General features: G+C 39.5%; 1 protein-coding gene across 4 annotated transcripts in view; it reads right to left on the bottom strand.

Annotated features, from left to right (window-relative positions):
• trim37 (tripartite motif containing 37) overlaps nucleotides 1-27806 on the bottom strand; it is a 65623-nt gene that overhangs the window by 3502 nt on the left and 34315 nt on the right. For all 4 annotated transcript variants that reach the window (XM_028806953.2, XM_028806954.2, XM_028806956.2 and 1 more), the window contains exons 12-21: nucleotides 27632-27713; nucleotides 26521-26597; nucleotides 23587-23766; nucleotides 23256-23370; nucleotides 22841-23032; nucleotides 21586-21722; nucleotides 20082-20164; nucleotides 19772-19954; nucleotides 15178-15474; nucleotides 3118-3267 (exon numbers count right to left, since the gene is read on the bottom strand). In XM_028806953.2, the coding sequence (XP_028662786.1) occupies nucleotides 3118-3267; nucleotides 15178-15474; nucleotides 19772-19954; nucleotides 20082-20164; nucleotides 21586-21722; nucleotides 22841-23032; nucleotides 23256-23370; nucleotides 23587-23766; nucleotides 26521-26597; nucleotides 27632-27713 (1496 nt within the window). The remainder of the gene's footprint in view (nucleotides 1-3117; nucleotides 3268-15177; nucleotides 15475-19771; nucleotides 19955-20081; nucleotides 20165-21585; nucleotides 21723-22840; nucleotides 23033-23255; nucleotides 23371-23586; nucleotides 23767-26520; nucleotides 26598-27631; nucleotides 27714-27806) is intronic.

Raw genomic sequence — 27806 nt, 5'->3', positions numbered from 1 at the left:
TGTATCCTGTCTTGTTTCTACTGACCTTCATTCCTCTCCTCTCTAGAGCATATCTCCACCTCTCCAGGGTCTCCTCAACCTTTCCCTACTATCACTAAAGATCACAATGTCATCAGCAAACATCATAGTCCACGGGAACTCCTGCCTAATCTCGTCTATCAACCTGTCCATCACCATTGCAAATAAAGGGCTGCGTAATCAATATGGTTACAGAACCCGGAGTTTATAAAGTCACTGATAACCAGCCAATTCTGACATGAATTCTACGAATATGTAATTATGCGAGTGTTTAGAATGATGAAGATCCAGCATGATGTGACATGTGCGACTATACCGCCGACATTACCAGCTGCTGGATGGGACATCTGATTTTGTCAGCATTCTGCCACTTAGCCAAGATGTCCTAATGTTTCTCTCTGTCCTAAATATGTATACAGGGTTATGCATTATATTTCCGGGAATGAATGTTACCTGTTAAAGCAAATTAAATACGTCTCTTTTTGTGTCGTAATTTCTCTCTCTTATAATTATTTCCCGCCTGGGTACAGAAGGTATAGTATTTGGGTTCTAGTCAATTCTGCATCAAGAAACACATTCCAGGGAGAAAGAGCACTCTCTGCTGGATACATGGTCTTTACTTGGATTGCAAGGAACTGGCATCCATATAATTCAGCTGTGGGTTGAAAAATAGCCAAAACAAAAACACCTTTCTCTACAAACACATCTATTGTGGTTCTGCAAAACTAAAAGGTTATTCTATGTAATATATTACCAAGCAAAAGACAATTTCATGCAAAGGTGTCCACTACTGTGCTGAGAGAGTAAAGCAAACTGAATCTAACCAGGACAGTAAAGAGAGGAAGACCAAGATGCACAACTGCATAAGAGGATACGTACATCAGAGTCCATAATTTCAGAAGCAGACACCTCTCTGGTCCTGATTGGCTGCTTCCTTAAACAGTCTATACCAACTATCAATGTCATAGAAAACAAAGGTTAAAATGCCTTTTCAACATGCATCAGAAGACGAACTACTGGACAATTCTAAAGTTTTATTTGAGTTTCAAATATGGCTTTTTCTTTGAAAATCTGCCTCTAAGGCCAGTATGCCAAAATCTGCTTTTCATTTTTGCACACTTACGAAACTCAAATGGAGAGGTGGTATTTATTCTCATAAATTAAAAGTAAAAAAAACAGGTGATCCACCCATTTCCTATACAGATGGAGACGATCAACACATAAGAGGCAATGGTAACATAACAGACTGCACCTGAGCAAAGTGAGAATTCTATTTACAAAGGGTATGAATACTTTTTTAAAAAAAAAAAATCTCACAATTTAGATTTTTCCTTTTTAGTAACCTGTTAAAACGATTTTCAGTTTGTTTGTTTTGATTTGGCATGATGTACACTGTTTTCTAATATGTCATAAATTTGCAATCCAAGACAATAAAATGTTAAAACAGTTTTGGGAAAAATAAGTACACCCTCATAACAAATGCATAATAAAACTTCAAAATGTGTTTGCTGAGGCTAGGAAATGGTAATTGAGCATTAAATGAGCCTGCTGAAGCATTATACTCTGTATAATCTGCTCCCATTGTGTAGTTCTTTTCTTGAGTCATCTGAGAAAAGTTTAGGTTAGGAGACTTGGCAAAAGGTCACTTAACACTAGAATTTCCTGAAGCCTATGAAAAAAGTTGCAATCCTGGGCCACCTTAAATTCCTTTGCATCTCTCTGTTAGCGTGTTCTGTTTTGCAAATGTGTTGATAAGCACTGGCAGCAAGTAGCCTGCTATCCCATCTCCCACCGATGCAGCTCAAGTCGGACAAAAAGTTCTTCCAGCTCAAGTCTGTCTATCTGGGTGCGAGGTGACTAGAATTGTAGAGGGTAAATAATATATCTATTTGGAAAACATGCATTTCATGTGTGTTCCATGTCTACAACGATCTGAGTAAATGTAGGATGACAGGAAATGCGAGGCAGGAAATGCTGAACACATATCTAAAACAGAAACTTTTTCATGCTATAGTACTAACAACAAGATGTTGACATGAAGTATATAATGTGTGAAGACTGAAGTCCAAATATTAAACACTTTAACAAAAGGTATAATAAAACAAGTGTTCTTTTATTCAAGAATATAACCGAAGAAAAAGAAAATCGAGTTAGAACTGCCAACTCATAATCAAGAAGTTATGGGTTTGATTCCAGGCCCTTCCTGCATTTCCTGTTTTGAGTACTGAGCCGCTCTTATTGTTATTATAGAAAAAAATATATTCATTTGATCTGAGTCTGTAACAGCCAGCGTAAATTTATGGTACTTGTGAAGGTTTTCTTTTTTTTTTTTTATTCTGTTTTATTCTCTAAGTCATGTTCACGCTTCCCCCGATCTGACACTGCTAGTTTTCAAATAAAGACTTGCTATAACAGAGGTGAACTCAGACGAGGATTCTACATCAGAGAAAGAGAACAGAAGCCCTCCCTGCAAGAAACATCCAGTCACACATAAGAACAACGCAGCTGCACCAGGTGTAAAGGTGAAACATGGCACCGTTTGGATGCAGCAAGAGGTTGGGAGTCATCCTGCCAGTGAATCTGCCACACATATGTCCTTCAATGAAACAGTAGGGCCTACAGAGCACACCAAGGTATCGTGCAAAGTTCCGTTTGTGATTATGTTTTTTAATGGTTTTTATATGAAAAACATTTATGTGTTACTTATATAAATGCCACATCGAATGTTGTTTACCTATATTTATTTAGTTATCTTCCTTCAGCGTAAACTCACAAGAAGACTGCAGAGCTTACTGTGTTTGATCGACATGGGCATGCTGATAAAGTAAACGTGCAATGTCACTCCCTATTAAAACACATTTTACATACATGCAAACCCAAATAAATCTTGGGAACTTTGGAAAGTGTTGGTGGAATTTGCTCAGATCCTTGATCCTAGCTTCATTCACACATAAATTCGAACTTGGAATTTACTGGTCAATTACAGGAACTATGTGAATGTGGGTAAGTAGATAGTATAGTCTAGTAATCTGAAAGGTGAACTACCTTGCAAATCGCTATAATTTAATAACACATAGATTCTTTGAAAGCAATACACACCTTCAGTTATCGATAAGGCTTCTGTAGGCCATGATCTGCCTTCACCAGACGAGCATGCAGCTTCCTTCTCAGTACTATCTACAGCCCTCCTGAGAGAAAGACTACGTGCCACTGCAGCAGATTCTGGCTTTGAAAGAGAGGTCTTTTTGTCTGCAAAACAAACAAATGATTATATTGTAGTCTCAGTCAAGGTTGACTTATTTCCTTTACTTTAATAAATTAAGCTGTGGGAGTCAAAGTCCATCAACTTGAAAAATTTAGTGTTATCCATGGACCTAATCTTCACTTCTTGAGATGTTTTGGGAAATCTGAACAGCAGGGGAAAGTCCCCATTGATATTAGTGGGGAAATGTGCAATGTCAACACAAATGGTTCACAAGATTTGATTTGAAATAGAGGGTGATGAACCCTCTTAGGTCCACAAACATAGCAGCACAGGAAGGGTTATGAGCTGCCACTGTAGCCAAGACATGACCAACGAATGTGAGTTTGACTCGGGTTATCCGATGTACCTACCTTCAAAGGAGATTTTCTAAATGCAGAATACAGAATAAACTGGCACAGACTAAGGAAAACTATATTATATACAAAGCTGATTTCTATAGATTATCTGAACAACCTGAAATGAAATATTGTTTAAAACACTGTTTCAGGGGTGTTGATCTGGAAGCACAAGACTAATTTTGACATAAATCTTTAATCAATAATGGGATTTTGCAGCAGTCCATTCGGGTAAAGGAGTAACTGTAGAAAACTGAGCTGTATTTCTATTTAAGTTGTCTCTGACTTTCATAATGTGAAAATGTGTAGGCTTACATAGGAGCTATTAAAAAATGTGAATACACAAACAGTACACACTAATCAGCCACAACATTAAAATTACCTGACTAATATTGGGTACGTCCTGCTTATGCCACCAAAATAGTGGTATCTATCATCAAGACGTTAAGCATCAGATACCTCAAGTTTTGTCAGTTGAAGATGTGGCCTCCATGGTTTAGACTTATTTTTCCAGCACATCCCACAGATGCTCAAGCAGACAGAAATCTGGGGAACTAGGAAGCCAAGAAAACATACTGAACCTCTGTCATAATCCTTAAATCATTCCCAAACAACTTTGGTGGAGTAGCAGGGTGCGTTATCCTGCTGAAAAAGGCCACTGCCATCAGAAAATCGCATTGTCATGAAGGGGTGTAAATGGTCTACAACAATTTTTAATTAGGTCCCTTGGCCAAGACCCAGGTTTTCCCCAACAGAATACAGTGGAACTTTGGTTTGAGAGCATAATTCGTTCCGGAAACATGCATGTAATCCTATGCACTCATATATCAAAGCGAATTTCCCCATAAGAAATAATGGAAACTTAGATAATTCATTTCACAACCCACAAATATTTATATAAAAATGATTAATACAAAATATAAAGTAAAAATACCTAAAACAAATTAACCTGCACTTTACCTTTGAAAAGAATTGTGGCTGGTGCGAGGGAGACGGAGAGGGAGGAGGAGGGTTATTGTGTAGGACGACTTTCACTGTAACTAACGGAATCACTGCTATCTGTTGGCTCACTGGAATCTATTTTTTGTGTGAATTTAACAAGGAAACCTATCCAATGCCAGTTGCTTTTGCCTGAAGAGTCACTACACTTGGCCACAAAATTTTAAAAAATGCTTTACGCACTAAGGTTTCTGAAATTATTTGGGATTTCCCTGCAACTGGACTCACACGTTACAGCACACACATGTGGTCACCATGCTATAGTAAACAGTATACGCTCATACGGATGTTGACTATATGAGTGAGGCACACCGACTGAGAACGAGCATGGGAGACAATTATCCACAATCCCCATGTGACGCTCGGTGGATAAAGCGTACACGTACTACTCTTACTGCAAGACCTCATTTGTTTATCAAGTTAAAATTTATTAATTTTAGCTCGTCTTGCAAAACACTTGCAGACCAAGTTACTTGCAATCCAAGGTTTTACTGCATTTCCCAAACCATCACAGTGGCCTTCTTCCCATGTCACATCCTGATGCCATATCTTGCCCAGGCAAACAATTCACACGCACTTGGCCAACCACATAATCTCAAAAAAAAAACAAAAAAAAAAAACATGATTCACCAGACCAGGTCACCTTCATCCAGTTCTGATACTCTCGTGATCACTGCAGGCACTATTGGCAGTGGAAAGGGATCAGCAGGGTCACTCCAAAAACACAGCAAGTATGTAAATCTGCAGATTGGTCTAATCCCTTAGAAGAACTACTGTAACACAAATTGCTGAAAAACTTATTGCTGGACATGACAGAAAGATGTCTGTCCAGACGGGTTGGTCTTTGCTTCCCACATGCTTCAATGAGTCTTGGGTGCCCATGACTCTGTCACTGGTTCAACAATTGTCCTTCCTTGGAACCCCTTTAGTAGGCACTAACCACTGCATACAGGGAACACCCCAAAAGACCTGTCATTTTGGAGGAGCTCAGCTCCAGTCACCTATCCATCACAATGTCACCCTTTTCAAAGTTACTCAGATCCTTATGCTTGCCCAGTCTTCCCCAGTTTCAACACATCATCTTCAACAACTGACTATTCACTTGCTGCTTAATGTATCCCACCCATTGACAGGTGCTATGAGATAATCAATGTTGTTCACTTCACTTGTTAGTGGTTTTATTGTTGTGGCTGATTGATGATCTACATACTATATGAATGCATCATAGACTGAGTAAGATTTTTAGTGAGGAAGGAAATTTATGATTAGTTTGTAGTGGTGCAATTGACAAGAATAATTCTGATTTAATGTCATATGCACAAACTAAGTGTTAACTGAATCAAGAGATGTCAAATGTGTGTTTTTCAGCAGAAAGTGTAAAGTACATAAAGAGAGATGTTTAATTCCCTTTCCAAAGTCAGTCATGCAGGTAATGCTTCGAAATGGATTAGTTAACTCAAGAGTTTTATAGTCTAGGCATCTGCTACCAAACACTACAATTTAATAACAAGAGACAGGGCTAGTAGAAACCGGTCATAAAGACTAAAACAGAACCAGGGTAAAGTTACAAAGATACCACAGGTATAATACAAATGTGTTATTTATATTGGCTATACAGTATAACCATAAAATTAACCAAGTATTACATTTAGCAATAGAGCAAAATAAATAAAATAATAAAGTACAGCTAAAAGCAATATACAGTACATATTTTTGAAAGGGGGAACAAAAATAATGCCATGAAAGAGTTCTGTCCACAATGGAAGAAACAATGTTACTGTAGAAGTGCAAGATAACTGCAGCAATGTGCCCTGTAAATGTACTTTGCATAAAAAAAAACAAAAAAAAAAAAAACCATTAAGCAGCAGCACCAATATTAACCTAAAAGAGAGACAACAGCCAAGAACACTAAGAGGCCTAGTCACCCCTGCTAACTGCTTGCAAACATAACCCTTAAAGAGATAATGAAGGATAGGGAGAAAATGACAAATATGAAAACTCATTCCTGGCTACTAGGATATACGTGGTTCATGAAAGGAACATACAAGACCATGTTCTTCCTCATGAAGGGCAGGTACCTGGGGTGCAGTCTTTGTAACATGGCCTTTGAAGTCATCTGAAAGATCATGGGTGAAAGGACAATAGGAGCTATAAGAGCTGGTGCAGCCTAGTAAAGATGGAGCAGAAGAAAATACTAAGCTAATGATTCAGTATTGTTACAATATAAAAAAATCAAGTAAAGACTAAACCATTTACATGCCAAAACATTACTCCTTAACGTGGGACAAAATGCTGCAGCAATTCATTTATATATGTGATAAGTGGTCCGTGGCACTATGCTAATCGTAAATAATCGCATCCTGGGAGGTGTAGGGCTCTAATCGGGCGACTGTGAATGTGCTTTGCTCCAGGGGTCGTTGGGAGTGCCTGGCTGATGGAGAGGGCACGTGCAAACGCATGCATCAGTCAGGTGCCTCATTATTGCCTCTAAGGGAGGGGCATAGTTTCACACCAGCACTCAATTAGGAGAGGCAGGATAAAAGGAGCTTGCATGGGACGGAAGGGAAAGGAAACAAAGAGAAAGAAAGGGAGGAGGTTAACAGATGGAGGAAGAAGGGCTAGAGCGAGTAAGGTGCAAAAAGGGAAGCAGCATGTGGATGGGAATGTAAGCCTGGGAGAGGATTGTGTGGTTGGTGCTTGAGGGGGCGGGGTGTTGGCAGCAGGATTATCAAGAGTACTCCGGAGGGACAACCCCCATGCCCTCCCGGCAAGGGCGAAGATGACAGAGAGATCAAAGGGGTGGAGTGTTGGCGGTGCCCCATGGAACATAAGCCACAACCGAAGGGTGTCTCCTCCTGTTGGAGGATGTCTTTCCATGCTGTGAGATCAAAATAGGATAAGCCGGATAGGCGCAAGTATAAAAGGGATGCACTCTGGAACAAGAGATTTTAGAAGACTACTTCCAGGCTTCAAGGCTTGTTTTAACCTTGGGTTTTATGGATATTTATTCAGAATTTTTAAACCTCCAGTGAACACCATGGATTTTATTGGATCATATATTTGCAAAAGATTTGTCTGCACTGCACTTTGAGCACGGTTTGCTTTTGAAATGGTTTTTAACAAAAGTACTTTGTACCTACACCTTGTCTGGACATATGCATCTTCATTTCCCTGGCTCATCTCTGTAATTTTAAAAATCGACAGTGGTGGGTTCAAGAGGCTTCTGGAAGGAACTAGTAGTGTGGAGCCAACCCACATAGTCACAATATAAAAAGAAAAAAAAATGTAATCATAGATACCATATTAAGAAAGTGTGACATGAGATAAAAAAAAATAATAATGCAAAATGTTTTAATAACAAAAAGCATGGGTAAGTCCCACTTGCACCATTGGTCACACTGGGCAGCAAGATTCCACCAATTAACTCTGTCTGCCGCGGCTTGCAACCTTACTCAAATCAATGTCAATGTCTGTGAGATCTTCTTTGCAGGTCACTCACCAATTTGAGAAAAAAATAATTAAACTGAAATTTACATTTCAGTAAAATGAAATTTGTTTTAACTTGTTGTATGAACGTTTGTTCTGGCTAACAAAAAGTATCTGTTATTCTGAAAATTTCATTACTTCAGTATTTGCTATAACAGGATTGACCTGTATACTGTATAAACCCTTGATGTGTATTTTTCAAAAAACACTGCACACTGGTGAAATTTGAGACTGGAAGATTAGAGATTGTAAGTTGGCAAATGTCCTATATTATAAAAAAAATTAATAGAAACATATTACTAATAAAGATTAAGCAAGACATGCCAAGAAAGGATGTATTAGTAAAAAAAATCTCCCCCATCTAAAACACATACAGATTATGTTTTACTAATAGGGTAAGATTTCTTTTAGCAAGCAATTAAAGCACCATATCATTGAGCTGCATATTATAAACTTTTCTAAAAGGTTTCAATAAGATGCCACATGAGGCACTTTTGATCAAACTAAAAGGAAACAGAAGTGCATGGCTCAGTGTCAAGATGGGTGGCTTAAACATAGGAAGGAAGGGGTTGTGCAAACTGGGACTTTATCAGAATTATGTGAAAAGGGGTCATGGCACCTTTCAATATATTCTTTCATACCACAATATTTTGATTTTTTTGTGTACACACTCAATGTGTATATTTATACCAACATTGTATTTTAAAAATCCCTATCCACCTTCAGTAGACATTATACTGAAATATGAGCAACTGATTACTACAATTATTAACTATTTCAAACAAAACAGTTCATCTATAAGATGCATGTTTTCAAGTCATATGGGAATGTTGTGCAAACATGTAAGCGTAACAATGTCTGATTATAACACACAAGATGAATTTTACCAATTCAATTTATTTGATCCCAATGATCCTAGGAGCTCTGTTGTCCGGGGCTTCATGCCCCTGGTAGGGCCACCCAAGGCAAATTGGTCCTAGGTGAGGGATGAGACAAAGTGCGGTTCAACAGACCTTCTATGATGAATAAAAAATTTGGACAGCGTTTTCCCCTCGCCCGGACGTGGGTCAACGGGGCCCCCCTCTGGAGCCAGGCCTGGAGGTGGGGCTCGATGGAGAGCGCCTGGTGGCTGGGCTTGCACCCATGGGGCTCGGCCAGGCACAGCCGGAAGAGGAAACGTGGGTCCCCCTTCCCATGGGCTCACCACCTATGGGAGGGGCCAAGGAGGACGGGTGCAGTGTGGGTGGTGGGCGAAGGCTGGGACCTTGGCGGTCCGATCCTCGGCTACAGAAGCTGGCTCTTGGGACGTGGAATGTCACCTCTCTGAAGGGGAAGGAGCATGAGCTAGTGCGCGAGGTTGACAGGTTCCGGCTAGATATAGTCAGGCTCACCTCGACGCACAGCTTGGACTCTGGAACCAAGCTCCTTGAGAGGGTCTGGACTCTCTACCACTCTGGAGTTGCCCCCGGTGAAAGGCTCTGAGCGGGTGTGGGCATACTTATTGCCCCCCGACTTGGAGCCTGTACATTGGGGTTTACCCTGGTGGATGAGAGGGTAGCCTCCCTCCGCCTTCAGGTGGGGGGACGGTTCCTAACTGTTGTTTGTGCGTATGCACCGAACAGCAGTTCGGAGTACCCACCCTTTTTGGAGTCCCTGGAGGGGGTGCTAGAGGGCATACCTTCTGGGGACTCCCTCGTACTGCTGGGAGACTTCCAGGTCTCACTGTCATTGCCCACGTGAGCATTGAAGGGTGTGATTGGGAGGAATGGCCCCCCCCCGATCTGAACCAGAGTGGTTTTTTGTTATTGGATTTCTGTGCTCATCACGGATTGTCCATAAAGAACACCATGTCCAGCATAGGGGTGTTCATATGTGCACTTGGCACCAGGACACCCTAGGCCTCAGTTTGATGATCGACTTTGTGGTCGTGTCGTTGGACTTGCGGCCACATGTCTTGGACACTCGGGTGAAGAGACGGGCGGAGTTGTCAACTGATCACCACCTGGTGGTGAGTTGGCTTCGATGGTGGGGGAGGATGCCAGTCAGGCCTGGTAGGCCCAAACGTGTTGTGTGGGTCTGCTGGGAACGTCTGGCAGAGCCCCCTGTCAGAAGTAGCTTCAACTCCCACCTCCGGCAGAACTTCGACCACGTCCCGAGGGAGGTGGGGGACATGGAGTCCGAATGGGCCATGTTCTGTGCCTCTATTGTTGAGGTGGCTGACCGGAGCTGTGGCCGTAAGGTGGTCGGTGCCTGTCGTGGCGGCAATCCCCGAACCCGTTGGTGGACACCAGCGGTGAGGGATGCTGTCAAGCTGAAGAAGGAGTCCTACCGGTCCCTTTTGTCCTGTAGGACTCTGAAGGCAGATAATAGGTACCGGCAGGCCAGCGGAACGCGGCTTCGGTGGTTGCTGAGGCAAAAACTCAGGCATGGGAGGAGTTTGGGGAGGCCATGGAGAGCGACTTTTGGATGGCTTCGAGGAGATTCTGGTCCACCGTCTGGCGTCTCAGGAGGGGGAAGCAGTGCAGTGTCAACACTGTATATGGTGCGGATGGTGTGCTGCTGACCTCAACTCGGGATGTTGTGGGTCGGTGGGGTGAGTACTTTGAAGACCTCCTCAATCCCACTAACATGCCTTCCAATGAGGAAGCAGAGCCTGGGGACTCAGAGGTGGGCTCCCCCATCTCTGGGACTGAGGTCACCGAGGTGGTCAAAAAACTCCTTGGTGGCAGGGCCCCGGGGTGGATGAGATACGCCCAGAGTTCCTCAAGGCTCTGGATGTTGTAGGGCTGTCTTGGTTGACACGTCTCTGCAACATCGCATGGACATCAGGGACAGTGCCTCTGGATTGGCAGACCGGGGTGGTGGTCCCCCTCTTTAAGAAGCGGGACCGGAGGGTGTGTTCCAACTACAGAGGGATCACACTCCTCAGCCTCCCTGGAAAAGTCTATTCGGTGGTTCTGGAGAGGAGGGTCCATCGGATAGTCGAACCTCGGATTCAGGAGGAACAGTGTGGTTTTCGTCCTGGTCGCGGAACAGTGGACCAGCTCTACACCCTTAGCAGAGTCATTAGCATGTGTTTTGTGGACTTGGAAAAGGCGTTTCACCGTGTCCCTCAGGGAATCCTGTGGGGGGTGCTCCGGGAGTATGGGGTACCGGACCCCCTGATAAGGGCTATTTGGTCCCTGTACAACTGGTGTCAGAGCTTGGTCCGCATTGCCGGCAGTAAGTCGAACCCGTTTCCAGTGAGAGTTGGACTCCGCCAGGGCTGCCCTTTGTTACCGATTCTGTTCATAACTTTTATGGACAGAATTTCTAGGCGCAACCAGGGTGTTGAGGGGGTCCAGTTTGGTGGACTCAGGATTGGGTCACTGCTTTTTGCAGATGATGTCCCGTTTGCTTCATCAGGCCGTGATCTTCAGCTCTCTCTGGATCGGTTCGCAGCAGAGTGTGAAGCGGCTGGGATGGGAATCAGCACCTCCAAATCCGAGACCATGGTCCTCAGCCGGAAAAGGGTGGAGTGCCCTCTCAGGGTTGAGAGCGAGATCCTGCCCCAAGTGGAGGAGTTCAAGTATCTCGGGGTCTTGTTCACGAGTGAGGGAAGAATGGAGCGTGAGATCGACAGGCGGATCGGTGCGGCCACCGCAGTGATGCGGGCTGTGCATCGGTCTTTCGTGGTGAAAAAGGAGCTGAGCCGTAAGGCAAAGCTCTCAATTTACCAGTCGATCTATGTTCCTACCCTCACCTATGGTCATGAGCTATGGGTAGTGACCGAAAGAACGAGAATGCGAATACAAGCGGCTGAAATGAGTTTCCTCCGCATGGTGTCTGGGCTCTCCCTTAAAGATAGGGTGAGAAGCTCAGTCATCCGGGAGGGGCTCAGAGTAGAGCCGCTGCTCCTCCGCATCGAGAGGAGTCAGATGAGGTGGCTCGGGCATCTGATCAGGATGCCTCCTGGATGCCTCCCTGGTGAGGTGTTCCGGGCACGTCCAACCGGGGGGAGGCCCCGGGGAAGACCCAGGACATGCTGGAGGGACTGTCTCCTGGCTGGCCTGGGAACGCCTCGGGATTCTCCTGGAAGAGCTAGAAGAAGTGGCCGGGGAGTGGGAAGTCTGGGCATCTCTGCTCAAGCTGCTGCCCCTGCGACCCGACCTCAGATAAGCGGAAGAGGATGGATGGATGGAATTTATTTGAGCCATCAACTGGGAATAAGGGCCATGTCAGCAAAAGAAGCATACATACAGTTCAGAAGGCCTAACAGTTAAGAAATGCCTTAACTGCTTTGTAAATGCCGTTAAGTTCCTTAAAAATAAACCACGAATGGGTGTTAGAGAAAAAAAAAAACACAACCAAAAAAACAACTCAAAAACCACATCAGTGAAATACAGAAGCAAGTACATGAAGTAAAAAGCACAATAAATCATGTTACTCTATGCAGGAGGTCAATTTCAGCTTAAAGTATTACATTTTGTAAGGTTACTGCTGTGATTTTAATTTTAAATGACTGGCCTGGAAAAAATAAATTTCCCTAAACCAATCTCAAAAAAAAAGTGACAGCCAGAAATTTAAACTGATAACCAGTTTTGTATTTGCCATGTTAGCAGCTGGTGTATGATCATATTCAAAAATGCTGAAATGTTTGTGAAAGCTAGTATGTCATTGATTTATTAGTAATGCCTCTGGTATTTGAGACGTACTTTTTGAAATATTCCTGTATGATAGTCAATCACCAGAGACTAATACGTTGGGAGGGGGTAAACCTACAGCTCTAAACTCTTAAGATTCGAGTGATCAAAGGACACATCTCACTGGGATGTCTAAGAAAACCTTTCAAATGCAGACTCAGAGTATGTCATTACATTATTCATTTGTTCACCAGTATAACTTTGTTAAAAGATTTAGTTTTGAAGGTAACATACTGCAGAACTGTACTGGCATTGCTGTTTTTGCTAGTCAGAAATGAGTTAACTGTGGTTGTCATCTGGTTCTGAATAAAAGGTAAATTGTGCAAGGCATATAGCGTTTCCTATTGAACAGGCATGTCAAACTCACTACCATTGGTGGGCCGCTTTGGCTGCCATACGTGCATCAGCGGGCCGCACTGTAACATACTGAAAACTTTAAAAAATGTAACACTTTAAGTTTAAAGAAAAGCAATTTATTTCCATACAATCTCCATACAACAGCGTACAATTAGAGTCTTAGTCTCTTAGCTAGGTCCTTATATTATATTCATTACATTATATTCATTGCTTATATAGGAGTCTTACAGTGTGAGATCTATTTCTTTTGTCCCGACACTTGGCATCTCTGGTTAGTAACCAGTTCATCAATATCAGGCTTGAAATCTTGTGCAGCTGCAACTTTTATGAGGGATGAAAGGTGCTAGACGGTAAGTCTTGAGCGATGTGGGGTTTTGGTAGCTTTCATTAAGAAAAACAATTGCTCATAAAAGGTAAGTGCTTCCGAACATAGACAGTACTCTCGATGCCAACTTACGGATCTGCACACACGAGGGTGGCATGTAAGCATACAAGCCTGGCACACCAACTTCGTTGTATTTTGCCTTCAGAATAGAATCCGACTGCAGTTCAATCAATTCCATTTGGATATTCTCAGGCGCATTCTCAACGTTGTAAGAGTATGGTGACGTATACAGCACAAAGTCCTGTTTGTGTGAACTGAAATTACGAAAACGCTCACTGAATTCATTGCTCAGTAATTCAAGTTGGAAAACAAATCCTCCAAAAATCAAATTTTACTTTACTAAGTTTACTTCAAAGTTTATATTGTAAAATAAGCCGATATCCAAAAAGCCCCCTGACCTACACTAATTTTACAAACTCAAAATCACAAAAATTTGTTAACAACTCACCAACTTCTCGCATCCACTTCAGATCTTCAGATGTAGTCTGCACCAACTGTTCGTTACAATACTAACACAAAATTACATAAAACTAGAGCAAAAAAACGTGAAAATATGCGAGCTATTACTACTCGTGATGGTCAGTTCTGCCCAGTGGCCAGTCTCAGCAGCCCAGCCAGTAGTGTAGCCTGCCAGGGACGGCTCTAGGCTCGTGGCGGCCCTGGGCAAAGAAAGAATCGGTGGCCCCTTCGCCCGCCAATGTCAATAGGGTATCTTATGCACGGCGGATGGCCACATCCGTTGCGGACACTGCATAGCCGCCTCGTGTTCATGACATGCTTCTATATGCGCATGTCCGTAACTTGAAAATCAAGCAGCAGCCCATGATATTCTCATTACGGCAGAATGTTATAATACTACATATAGCTTACTGCTCCGACTCGAGCAACATTAGTAAATACAGCGTACTAATTAACAAGAAACAATGTTTTTCGGCCACATTGCCATCAGCTGTGTCGTTATTTTCTCTTTCTGTTTTATATTCAATATATATTGGCGTGGAGGCCCTGTGCAGGTGCACAGTTTGCACATGCCGAAGGCCACCCCTGCTCCCAGGCTGCAGCAGCCTAGCCCTTCAGTTGCGACGTCGCGGCTCATTAACTTTGGACAAGGCTCGAGGCTATACTAGCAGATGACGTTTCCAGTACCGTAATGCCATGGGAAAACGCACTTTTGTCAGAAGGCAAAAGTAAGAAAAGTCAATAAGTAATGCCGAAGACGCAGAATGATTCAATCACAAACGATTGCAATCATTTTGTACAAGTTTAGTGCCGACTAGGATCTGTCATGTGGGCCGCATGTTTGACATGCCTGCTACAGAACACACTAGAATCCACAGGGTCTTTCAGAAGCACATTGAATTGGCAACTTTCTATGAAAAACAAACTGTCTCCCTACATTTGTACCTTTTCTTATAGAATACCAAAAAGCAATTTTAACCGCATATTGTATAATTCTGAAATAGAAAATGCGTCTTAGCTTAGCATGTAAAATAAAAACCCTAAACTTTTTGAAAAAAAATTATGTAGAATTCTTACATCCTGAACAGCAATGAGGTTACTCCATAGAATTCCTGCAGAAGCTTAGATTAATTAATAAACACAATAAAACAACTTTTGAATAATACATCTCCCAATGAGAGTTATACTCACTGCTCCTGGAGTATTTGTTAAAGGTAGCTCCCTTCGTCAGCAGCTCCAGATTACCGAGTTTTCTGCTGGGCACTTCAGATTCACTTGTAGATCCCTGATCCAGCAAGCATTCGGATGCTCCTGACCTGGGGGGTTCCACAGTACTTACTCCTCCTCTGGCTTCCAACTTGTTCTTCACATCACACATTTTACTCCGCACCTCTGCCATCTGTGCTTTCAAATGAATCAGCACCCCAGAATCTGGGCCAGACTTTCTCACAGCTTGCGGTCGCCGCTCACGTTCTTTTCTCGAATGTCCTAAAGGAATACACAGGTTGTTCACATAGTAGCCGAGATAGTCATAAAACATTCAGTTTAAAATACAACAGCCTGCTATTACTTGCTAAAATGTGAACATTAGAATAATTCTGAAGAGGAAGGGCCATTTAGCTAAACAAAGCTCCTCAATTCTATTTGTATAATTTCTCTAAAATGACACCAAGTCAAGTTTTGATAGTCCCTAAAGACCTACTGTCAACCAAGCTATTTGTTAACTTTTTCCATGTGTCTATTGTTGTTCAAGTGACAAAAAAGGTTAAAATAACATTTGTCTGAAACTAAGTTTCCATTTGTGTCCCACTATTCTTGTTAAAAGACTTTTTCAAGTACCAGCTTGTATCTACTGTACTAAATACCATTTTAATTTCAAACAATTGTCACGTTCGCCTCTTAAACTTTACTTCCCTAAACTAAAAAGGTTTAACTCATAGATAATACCTTGCAGTACTGGAATCAGTCTACTGTAGTTACTATTCTCTTGATATTTTTTTTTGTGCTTTTTTTTTTTTAAACTTTTGGTACTCCTTACTAAGACTATAAATAAAAGATTTAAATGAAGTTGATTAAGAATATAAATACCAAGCCAGTTATGCATATTAAAGAACAGCAGTAGTCCAGAGGGGACAGCCACTTTGAACATCACCCAATTTAAAAGATACCTTGCACCCAAACCTTTTCCTTTCTGTGCTTAGTCGATTTTGCACAACTATAAACATTTTGCCTTGAAATCCCACTTTTTGTTTGATCACAAGTCTTTCATATGGAACCTTATCAAAACCTCTCAATATTTCTCTGATAATACACTTTTGTTGCTTCTTCATAGAATTGCAGCAAATTGTAGTTATATGCAACAGCTAACAGATAATGGGGGGGGGTTGGGGGGAGATGAGGAAAGAAAAACCACACACCACACAAAAGTACAGTGGGTATAGAAAAGAACCATCCCCGTTACAAATCTTCACATTTTGTTGTTTACAGTCTAAAATGAAAACACACACAAAAAAATTCAGCTTTATTTACTCAATGCAACCTTTAAACATCCATGTAAAATATAATAGCAACAGTTTGAAAAAATAAATAAAAAATAAGAATTTCTGAGATTGATAAAGGATCCCTCTACCCACAACCAAACAATCCTTGTAAATTCAACCAGATGTAAGTAATCACCTTCTCCATTGTTCACCAAGATAATTGGCGTCCATTTGTAGTCCTTCTGATTCATTCAGCTATTCCTGGAGTATCCAAGTGCTCAGTAGTGCAACTAAAAGCAAACTATTGACTAAGGCTGGCAAGGCACTTTCTAAAAACCTCATGGATAAAGTTGTGGACAGGCGCAAGTGAGGAGATGGACACAAAAAGATTTCAAAAGCTTTACCAATCTCTAGGAGTGCAGTAAAGTCCATAATTAACCAGTACAAGGTGTCTGGTGCTACTAGGACCCTCCACAAATCAGGTCATCCATCCAAACTTGGACGAACAAGGAGGAAACTGTTCAGAGAGGCTGCCATGAGGCCAATGGTAATTTTGAAGAAGTTACAGGACTTTATGGCAAAGAACGGTCATTGTGTTCATGAGACAACAATATCAAAAGCACTCCACAAAAATGGCTTGTATGGGAGGGTTGCAAGAAAAAAGCCACTTCAATACTCGTTTTGAGCTTTACCAAAACGCACCTTGAACATTCTGAAGCCTAGTGGAAAAAGGTGTTACAGTCAGATGAGGCTGCTTGTGGTGATCGACGCATTTACAAAACAAAAGATGCTGACGGTAGAGGTGCAAAGGGATTTAAGGTGGGCCAGAACTACAAGTTTTTTCGTAGGCTTCAGGAATTCTAGTGTTAAAACTCTGCAAGGTTACTTTGGCAAGGAGTTTGGAATCAAAACAGGTTCGCTTGTAGTATTTGCTTACAACACATTCTCCACCATTCATTCTTCTAAAAATTTAACAAGATGGCCATTGCTCAATTATGAAAATCAGCCCCACGGCATATTGTTTTGGACCATGGGTAATATTACATCTGTACCACACACAGCTCTTTGATCGCTGATCAAAAAATGATCTCTTGGTCTAATCAGATTATAAAATATAAAATGTTATACCTAGATCTTTTTAATGCTTTTGGCGAACATCAGACTTGTTTACACATGTTCTTTCCTAAGTAATTTCTTCAGTCGTGCCACCCTCTTATGAAGAGCTTCTTAAGAAGGCTAATCATTTACTCTACTCAAATACCTGTAAAATTCTGCAGCTGCTTTGAAAAGATTGCTAGCTTCGCAGTAGTCTTTACAAGTGTTATTCTTATTTGGGTAGAGAGTTTTAAGGGACAGTCTTTTCAAGGTAGTGTTTGACATAGCTCCCGCTTCCTGATAATTAAACCAACCATGCCCCTGGGGTCATCCAAACACTTGGGATATTGTTGTAGACCTTTCTCTTGAATTGTACATTTGTAGCTCAAGAAATTAGAATATCATCCAAAAATTTCAGTAATTCAATTCAAAAAGTGAAACTCATATTATATAGATTCATTACACACAGAGTGATATATTTCAAGCGTTTATTTCTTTTCATTTTGTTGATTATGGCTTATCGCTAATGACAACTCCAAATTCAGTATCTCAGCAAATTCAGTATCTCAGAAAATTAGAATATTGTGAAAAGGATCAATATTGTATACTCATAATTTTACACTCCACTCCGCTAAATAACCCAAAACACCTACAAAGGTCTCCTGAGCCTTTAAATGTTCTCTCAGTTTGGTTCAGTAGGCCACACAATCATGGGGAAGACGGCTGATTTGACAGTTGTCCAGAAGACAGTCAGTCATTGACACTCTCCACAAAAGGTCATTGTTAAAAAAGCTGGCTGTTCACAGAGTGATGTATTCAAGCATATTAATGGAAAGTTGAGTGGAAGGAAAAAATGTGGCAGAAAAAGGTGTACAAGCAGCAGGGATAACCACAGACTGCAGCTGGAGTCAGTACTTCAAGAGCCACCACACAGATGTATCCAGGACATGGGCTACAACTGTCACAATTCCTTATGTCAAGCCACACCTGAACCAGAGACAACATCAGAAGTGTCTTACCTGGGCTAAAGAGAAAACGGACTGGACTGTTGCTCAGTGATCCAAAGTCCAGATGCAAAATTTACTTTCATTTCATTTGGAAATCAAGGTCCCAGAGTCTGAAGGAAGAGTGGAGAGGCACAGAGTCCAAGTTGTATGGGTTACAGTGTGAAGTTTCCACAGTGATTTGGGGAGCCATGTCATCTGCTGGTGTTGGTCCACTGTTTTATCAAGTCCAAAGTCAGCGCACCGGTCTACTAGGAAATTTTAGAGCACTTCATGCTTCCTCTGCTGACAAGCTTTATGGAGATGCTGATTTCATTTTCCAGGAGGACTTGGCACCTGCCCACACTGCCAAAAGTATCAATACCTAGTTTAATTGCCATGGTATCATTGTGCTTGATTGGCCAACACACTCACCTGACCTAAAGGTATTGTCAAGAGGAAAATGACACCAGACTCAAAATTGCTGACAAGCTGAAGGCCGCAATCAAACATCCCGAGCTTCCATAACACCTCAGCAGTGCCACAGGCTGATCGCCTCCATGCCACACTGCTTTGATGCAGTAATTCATGCAAAAGGAGCCCCAATCAAATACTGAGTGCGTACATGGACATACTTTTCAGTAGGCCAGCATTTCTGTATTAAAAATATATATATATATATATAAATAAATAAATGTCTTATGTAATATTCTGAGATACTGAATTTTGAGTTTTCATTACCTGTAGACTATAAATCGGCAAAATGAAAAGAAATAAACACTGGAAATATATCACTGTCTGTAATGAATCTATATACCAGTTTCACTTTTTTGAACTGAATTACTGAAATAAATTAACTTTTCAATGATATTTACTTTTAAATCTTGCTCCACCGTTTTCATTTTCATTGCTGTTCTTCAAATTCAACACCTGACAGAATACAATTGTGTTCTTGTTAGCTGTCTTTCACAACACAGGGACTAAATGTTCATGGAAACAACATCATACACCCTAAAAAGTAATTCTGGGTTTTAGTGCTTTGAAGAGGAAGAAGAGGGGAAAAATCACTGGAAACAAAGAGCCACAGTGGTATTTGTTATTCTATAAGAGAGCTGGTCATACAAATAAGTGCATTTTAGAAGTTGTAATCTAAAGTGTTCTCCCATATATTTAACCAAAAATACTTTGTAAGTAAATATAGAGAAGAAATAAAACAATGAAGTTTACCTGTACTTGTTTGTAGTAAAGAAGGAGGCTGCAGACTCCAAAATGATTCTACACTGCTTCGATCCTTCAGATCCAGTAGCTGAAAAAGTATAACTGGATCAATTTCTAAAAGACTACCACTTGTTGAAGAAACTATGCCAGAACCACCTCTTCTTAGGCTGCGTAGGCTTGAAGTTGAGCCACCTGTAGAAAAATATTTTATTCATTCATTTTTTTTTTTTTTTATTTTCAAACCTAGTTCATGGGTGCAGGGAACATAATATGCAAAATTCAAGACACTAATAGCTATACTGTCATTTGACCACTTTACCTGCAGCCCCGGCAAGATCTTCTAGCAGTTCCCCTTCCTCCATGTCCACATTACTCCTATACTCAACATCATTCTCACCTGACCTAAAAGTTAAAAAGTACATGGTAAACCATTCTTTGTGCCTAATAAAATATTTTATCATACACACACACACACACACACACATATACATATACATATACATATATATATATATATATAAATAAATATAAATAAATGTATATGGTTTGAGATTTCAAAAACAAACGATTTTCTGAGACCCTTAGACAGGTGCACGTACAGTCATGTGCAGACTTCCTTACATCTGGGATCGGCCATTGGGCCGTAGGTCAAATTCACAAAGGAGTCACAAAGGATACAGATAATTGTAATGGAGGCTCTGTTCCTCTAGTGCGAGTGACTGGTATGCGTACTTTAACAGTCGGTACAGCGGTGCATAAATTGACCTTCAAGTCTTGGCATTCGCATGATAAGGCAGTTTCTCAACTACTACACTGTGCCACCAGATGGGCACGGGTTGCTGTCATTGGTTTATGACTAGGTCTTGGCGGGTCACCTAAGCAATCAGCAGCAAAGTGTGATATGTGTTTCCCAATTTCTAAGTAAGCTTGTTTCACTAAGGGAACCCACAACCACACTCATTTCATCAAGGGAGCAGTTTGCAAAAATGCTGCTAGTGAGTCGTCAATGAACTTAAAAAGGGAAAACTGGGTCACAGGAGTTCAAACCATAAAGGCTGGGAGACACTGGTGTAAGGGGAGATGGTGTGGGCTAAATGCATTAGCCACAAGGAGTGGCATTGATCTAAACAAATCTTATGGAACTCTCCAACACTCCGAAAACATGAGACCCAGTGAAATAATGATAATAATGAAAGATTAATTGCTGCCACTGGTTTTGCCAATTTCTACAACATTAGACTATTGTGTGCCTATGGCACTCGGCCATAAATACCGATCACCTTATATCTGCTAGACATTAATCCTTCTATGCAGTCATGCCCCGATTTAACATATTGTAAAATTAGACAACTGTTAAAAAAAAAAAATAATTTTCAAAAAATAATTTAAAACCATTTTATAAAACACAATTAGTATGCTGTAACACTATGTCCTAGGAGATGTTCACTTATATGTTCTGTGATATCAGCAGCAGTAAAAGATCTCTACTAGTAACCCTGAGAAATGCTGAAGGATAGTACCTTTCTTGGTGCATGTAAGAGTATGAATGTTTAAATTCCACATTGAGGATTTTTATTTCATTGTTGTATGCCTACTCCAATACCTGTACATTAAATAGTACTTTCACAAGAAAAGGAGGAAAATTAAATTGCTGTGTAATTCTGTAAGCCGAGGGAAATCACATATAAAGTAACAGAATTATATGAAAGTAACAAATATGAATGCAAATTTGATTACTGAACTAAATCTAACGTTTTCTTCATATAACATGTAAACATGGGGATGGACAGTGGGTGATGTTGAAAGAACTGGTAAAAACGTACATTGTCTCTTCATCAATATCATTCTCTTCAGTGTTACTCGTAGCAGTGGAGCTCCCAGATGTGCTGCTCCCATCTAGTGGATTCACATCATCATCAACCATTAGAAAACCAGGTTCCAAATCACCATCTGACAGTTCCTGAAAAGAGAGGAAAAGACCAATCTGAACCCAGAAGACTGTTAAGTAAAATTACTTAGTAACTCCATTTTTGCCCAGAAACCCCCCACTCCCAAAACAAATTCAGCTTGCAAACTTTTTGTTGCCTTTTTTTTTTTGTAGCCAGCTACGTTGTAGGAGGCTTTGAATTTCTGTTTGGGAAATTTTTAAATCCTCTGTCAGTTGTTTATAAAAGCCTATGATTGCAGAGTTTTGCAAACTGCTAAGAGTCAAAGAATTTATTAGGCTCTGGAATTTTTATCTGTAGAGAATTCTTAACCAGACTAAGATCTAATGAGCAAAGCGAGATGAGACTAACAACCTAATGATTTCTGAGACCTTACAACTGAAGGGGTGCCCAAACATTTTAAAACAGAACATTTAACCCTTTATTTTGTGATTTTTTTTAGTTAAAAAAAAATTAATAACTGCACATTCATACTTTCATAAAAATGCCATTAACCTTTTTGCTGTCGAAATTTTATATACTATTTTTTTACTTCAATAGTCAACAAAATATGTAATTTGGCCAGCGGAGTCCAAACCTTTACAAAACGTTTTATACAAAACACAAACATAGTAAATACACACATATATTACATATAATTTATATAAATTACATTCATAAATAAAAGGACCTTGTATGCTACAAGGTACAAATGTTAACATTTTGAGTTCACTGTGCTTTCCTTTTACATAAGCCAAATCAAATATTGCTAGAGTAGAGGAGTTAGATTGAGAATGTAATAGCAACAAATAAGTATTCATTTTCACTCTCTCTAATTAATTGTATAACCAAAACATTCTGTTGACTGTGTATGGTTTTCAACCCCATTGGTCTTCTCATCAACATAAAATTTAGCATGAAATAAACAAACATCAAAAGGAGAGTTCTAAACCAGGTCGAAGTGCTAGTGTCCAAGTCCTTTTAAAGAACTTCATTACAATTAGAAGTGGCAGGAATTAAATCTGTCAAAAAACACTGGTGTGGCGTGGGGGGGGGGGGGGGGGGGGAGTGGGCGGAGAGAAAAATATCATAGTCCATACACACTTAAGGTAAACTATAAATGATTTGAACCAGAACAAAGGTTATAGCTTACATGCGAATCATCTTGATGAGTTTTTTCTTCCTCTTCCTCCTTTAGCTCGCCTCCACTACACTGTGAAGTGCCCTCAGGCACTGACACTTTCCCAGGTCGGGGGGCTCTTTCTGAAGCAGAGGCACATAGACGCTGATCAGGTGGAGAGGCACTGCGGGATTTCTGCCTTCGAAGAAATTCAATGGCTCGCCTCTACAGAAAAAAAAAACAAAACATACAGAACTGTTACAGCAAAAGTTTAAGCTATAATACAAACTTTTGTACTGTAGAGAGATTTCTTAACCAAGAAGGTTGAACTTCAATTTCAATTTTTAAGACTAGTTTATTAAATATGCACTTAATAGAAGTTAAAAATTAATAGTTATTGAGAATTGTAAATCCAGTCTGTAGCAAACTAACAGTTCATTATACCCACCTCTTTAAGGTTGTTTATTTGTTGAATATAGCTGGCCTGTGCTGCTTCCAATTGATTAATGTACCAATATTGGTCCCGGCACTTCTGGAAAAATGTGGGTGAACGTACCTGATATCTATAATGTAAGAATGACAATTTTATGGTTTGGCTACAACAGACTTTTCAATCTGAAACTCTTTAATAAGTGCAGGAACTATTTTACAAACAGTGATAAAATTGATAGACTATAAAAAAATAAACATCTTGCCAGCTATTTAGAAATAAAAATACCTACAGTAGCTCTAATGAAAATATCAAAATGTAAGACAAACACTTGATGTTACTTTCTTACCTCAGCACAACTGTATCTGTCTGCATGTTCAAATAACCTTCAGTGGCAAGCAAATCCAACCTGAAGAAGCGGTTATAGCCCCAGCACTCCCCCACTTCAAAGTCTGAGGCAAACTCTCTAATTATGTTTTTAGTTGGATCATTCGAAGCTTGATGTACCATTTCCACTCTATATTCATACCTTGAAAATAAGAACTAGATATCAGTTTTGATAATGCTCTTTACTGACCTAGGTACTAGTGTGTTCCTCATAGCTTTTATTTAGATTAGTGTATCTGGGATTACCAAACAGCTTTTCACAAAGTTTGCACAAGTCATTAAGTTTATATCTGAAAACTGGCCTTTTACTCTTTTCACATGCAGAAACAAAGAATTATGCCAAAGTTCATTTTATTTGTAGGTCATATCTGCAGAAATATTATAAAATATGGTTTGGGAGTTTTACAACATCAAAAAAACATGAAGCAAGACAGCTCTTCAAAACAAAAGAACTGAAAAGATAAAGAATGAATGATTTTGGAGTGGCCAAGTCAAAGTCCGGAAATAAATTCTACACTAAATACTGGCTGCTATTCTAGCATTTTTCAAAAGTGTCAGAGACTAAAAAGACAGAGTGCAAGAGACAGATTTTTTTTTGCACTAATGCAAAAATGTTGTTCCTTTAAAAGGACATACTTACCAAGTTACCATATTGGACAGCAGCAGACAACTGCAAGGATCAGTGCTACCTTTTATTAGTTTATGCTATCTTTGATATACAGCTATGTCCATAAATATTTGGACAGAGACAACTTTTTTATAATTTTGGTTCTGTATATTACCACAATGAATTTTAAATGAAACCACTCAGATGCAGTTGAAGTGCAGACTTTCAGCTTTAATTCAGTGGGGTGAACAAAAAGATTGCATAAAAATGTGAGGCAACTAAAGCATTTTTTTTAACACAAAGTCTGCACTTCAACTGCATCTGAGTTGTTTCATTTAAAATTCATTGTGGTAATGTACAGAACCAAAATTAGAAAAAGTTGTCTCTGTCCAAATATATATGGACCTAACTGTAGCTATACCAGAGAATCTACTAATACTGAGAAAAAAAAATATCTAAGAAGCCATTACTCTTAACTGAGGTACCTTAACTTTAAGTCCACATGCACACAGCTTTTGTATTTCATGTGTTCAATGAGGCTCAATGGTGCATTGCTTTGTGTTTCTGTGCTGTTCCTAGGTCTCACACTGTGTGTGTGTGTGTGATTCACATGTACTCCCAATGCAGAGTTCTCAAGAGTAATCAAATTTTACTTTGAGATGTTAAAAGAGGCTAATATGTAACTCTAAATTAACACTGTGTGTGTTTGTGCAGGAGTGTACCTCCAATGGGCTTTCACCCTATCTAAGGCTGGTTAATACATTGCACATAATGCTTCCAGGTTACAAGTTAAATGGAGGGACAGGTGACCAATTTTCGGTTTTAGAGACGTGTAATTTATGCCAGTTTATTTCAATTAGTTGCTTAAACAAGTAGAATCTTAAATGAAATACTTAAGGATACTAAACTCAATCAAAATGTTTTAGAGACGTGTAATTTATGCCAGTTTATTTCAATTAGTTGCTTAAACAAGTAGAATCTTAAATGAAATACTTAAGGATACTAAACTCAATCAAAATGTTTGTAAGAAAACAAAAAACAGACTAACAAGCTTGAGGCAACCTTACAATTCAAAATACTATTTAAAGGTAAATTTGAAAAGTGACTGAATCACAAAACAGTGCATGTTGGCTAATGTTTCAATAACAAAAACAGAATTTATATGTTGTTTCACAAATAATCTCATTTTCATATGAGAATATCTACTTTATCGTCAAACGTGGATGTTCATAAGTCAATTTAGTATGTAAGCCAGAACTTCTACCGAAAATGTCCACTACTAGGAAATTGTGAAAAATATATAATGCTTTATTGATTTAGCAGTGTATTAGTAAAATAAATGTTAGTGAAGACAAGATTAATGTAGTTTAAATTATAACATACTTTACAAATGATAATGCAAATCTGTCAACTTTACACATGCTACATTTTTCGTAGTGATACAGTGCCTCATGGAACTGGAAAAGGCATAATCATTGCACGTAAATCCGCAACTTAGTGATGATTGTAATACACATGCTTGTCTTGAGCGCTTTGAGTAGTGCTATATAAATGTAAAAAGAATTATTATTATTTCTGCAGAGGCATTGCAAAGAGTTTTGCTTGCACCTTCCGGCATCTGTACTTCCTGAGACAGCACAGCTAGGAAGCATACTTGGGAGAATGGGAATTACGTCCAGTAGGTTTTGTCACTCGGCTAAAATAGCCAATCTAGCTAGTTGCTTAGGACAGTCAACACTGTACATGCTTCGGTTACAATTTGTGGACACATATGAATGAAAGCATGCAACGACTGAAAACTGTAACAAAGTATGCATACTATTATACTATTACTGTACTACACCTTAGCATTAGTGATGGCTGCTATGTCTTCAACCACATTAAAACTAGTTTACATCATTAGTAAACAAAAAACAGAAGCCACTAGTTGAAGTTAAGTGAAATACTTGGTTTTATGTATTTGTTCCTTTCTGCAGAATTACTGTAGGTTGAGACCGCAACAACAGAAGACCCACTAATATTGTATTTTAAATATATACAATTTTAAAAAGAATAAAAAAAACACCTGTTACGTTGCTCACCTTCAACATTTAAACAGTTGATAAATTTTAAGAGGTACTTTAACACAGTCATTTTTTTTTTTTCTTAAACCAGAAAAAGACTAAGATAAAAAGGTGGATTTTAAGACACACATTCAGGCTGATAAAAGATATCAATTTATAACACTGTACTGTAGTGGGTTTATTACCCTGTTCTCAAAGTTTATTTGTGTGCTAGTTAATTACATACTTGGATGTTTCTGGAAGTCCAGCAGAAAGTTCTAGAAATACGGAGAGGTAGTTTCCTCGCACCACACCATTTCCATCCTAAAGGGAATTAAATCAAAATAATTAAAAAAAAGCTATCACTACAGACTGAAATCTTGATTTGAATTGTGCAAAAATTCAATAAATAAGTAATATGTATTCCAGTGTGTATTCAAATATTTACAATGCATATTGACATCAGCAATCATATGTATATGTATAAAAAAATCTAACTTTTGTCAAAACAGAACACACAGAAGATGATTTATTTTTATATACATACTGGCATATAAAGTGGTTAATTCTGTTCCTGTGACTTCTCTACAGGGGTGAAGAAATTAGTTCCTCCAGATGCTCATTCCAAAATAAAAATGTATTTAACATTTCAAAACTTCCACATTGGCCAGATACTGATATGGGTCAGGTCATTACTGAAGCACAGAGAAAATCTCATGAATAAAATTAATTTGTATAACTGAGATGCACATTTAGTGAAGCTGCAAAAGCGACATACTAAATTGCTGAAAACAGATCAGCAAGACACAAAAATTTGAGCAGTAAATTGGGTTTTTGAAGTAAAAGTTTAGTTTCTATACTAATGAACATAAATGTAACAATGTAATGAAACATATTTGAATGGCAAGCAAGTGAAAGGGGATGAATTCTCCAGTTACAAGCATTTACTGCAGTTAGAGTCAGACAAGTTCAATGGTTCATTTTGCAGTGGCACACTGGGACGAGCAATAACAAAATCTGATTACTTATGTAAGGCACCTTAGAATCAACAGGACAAAGGCTATTTTTATAGGAATTTTGAAATAATGGATTAATCTTCAGTCTAGAAGTTTGATTTAACAGCAATAGTCTTAAAGTTGAGATAAATTCAACAAATTTGGAAAATTCAGGCATCAGGTGTTTGTGACATTTTAATTTTTTTGACTTGTCCATTAAATATTAATTTTTCTATATGTGCTCTTACTCAGCATTTTCCTCCATATACTGATTACTACAGTGACACAACAGTGTGAAAAACCTCTGGGCTAATGAGAGAAGTACCTCCGTGCTCAGAAGCAAGAAAAATTAAATGAACTCACAGGGTAAACTTTCAGCCTCCAGCAAAGTCCCGATATTTGTAGAGGTGGACTATAGACTGGGTCTGCTCTCTGACGCAATGTACTGTACACACAGAAAATTAAGTCAGTTTAAAAATGGAGTACAATAAAGATTTTTTTTCAAACACACATTTCTAAAACTATTAATAGCTGTCTT

The sequence above is a fragment of the Erpetoichthys calabaricus genome, chromosome 8 (genome assembly GCF_900747795.2).
Source record: "Erpetoichthys calabaricus chromosome 8, fErpCal1.3, whole genome shotgun sequence".
Lineage (NCBI taxonomy): Eukaryota > Metazoa > Chordata > Cladistia > Polypteriformes > Polypteridae > Erpetoichthys > Erpetoichthys calabaricus.
Note: the sequence above shows the minus strand (reverse complement) of the source record. Positions and strands in the feature narration are given on the sequence as shown.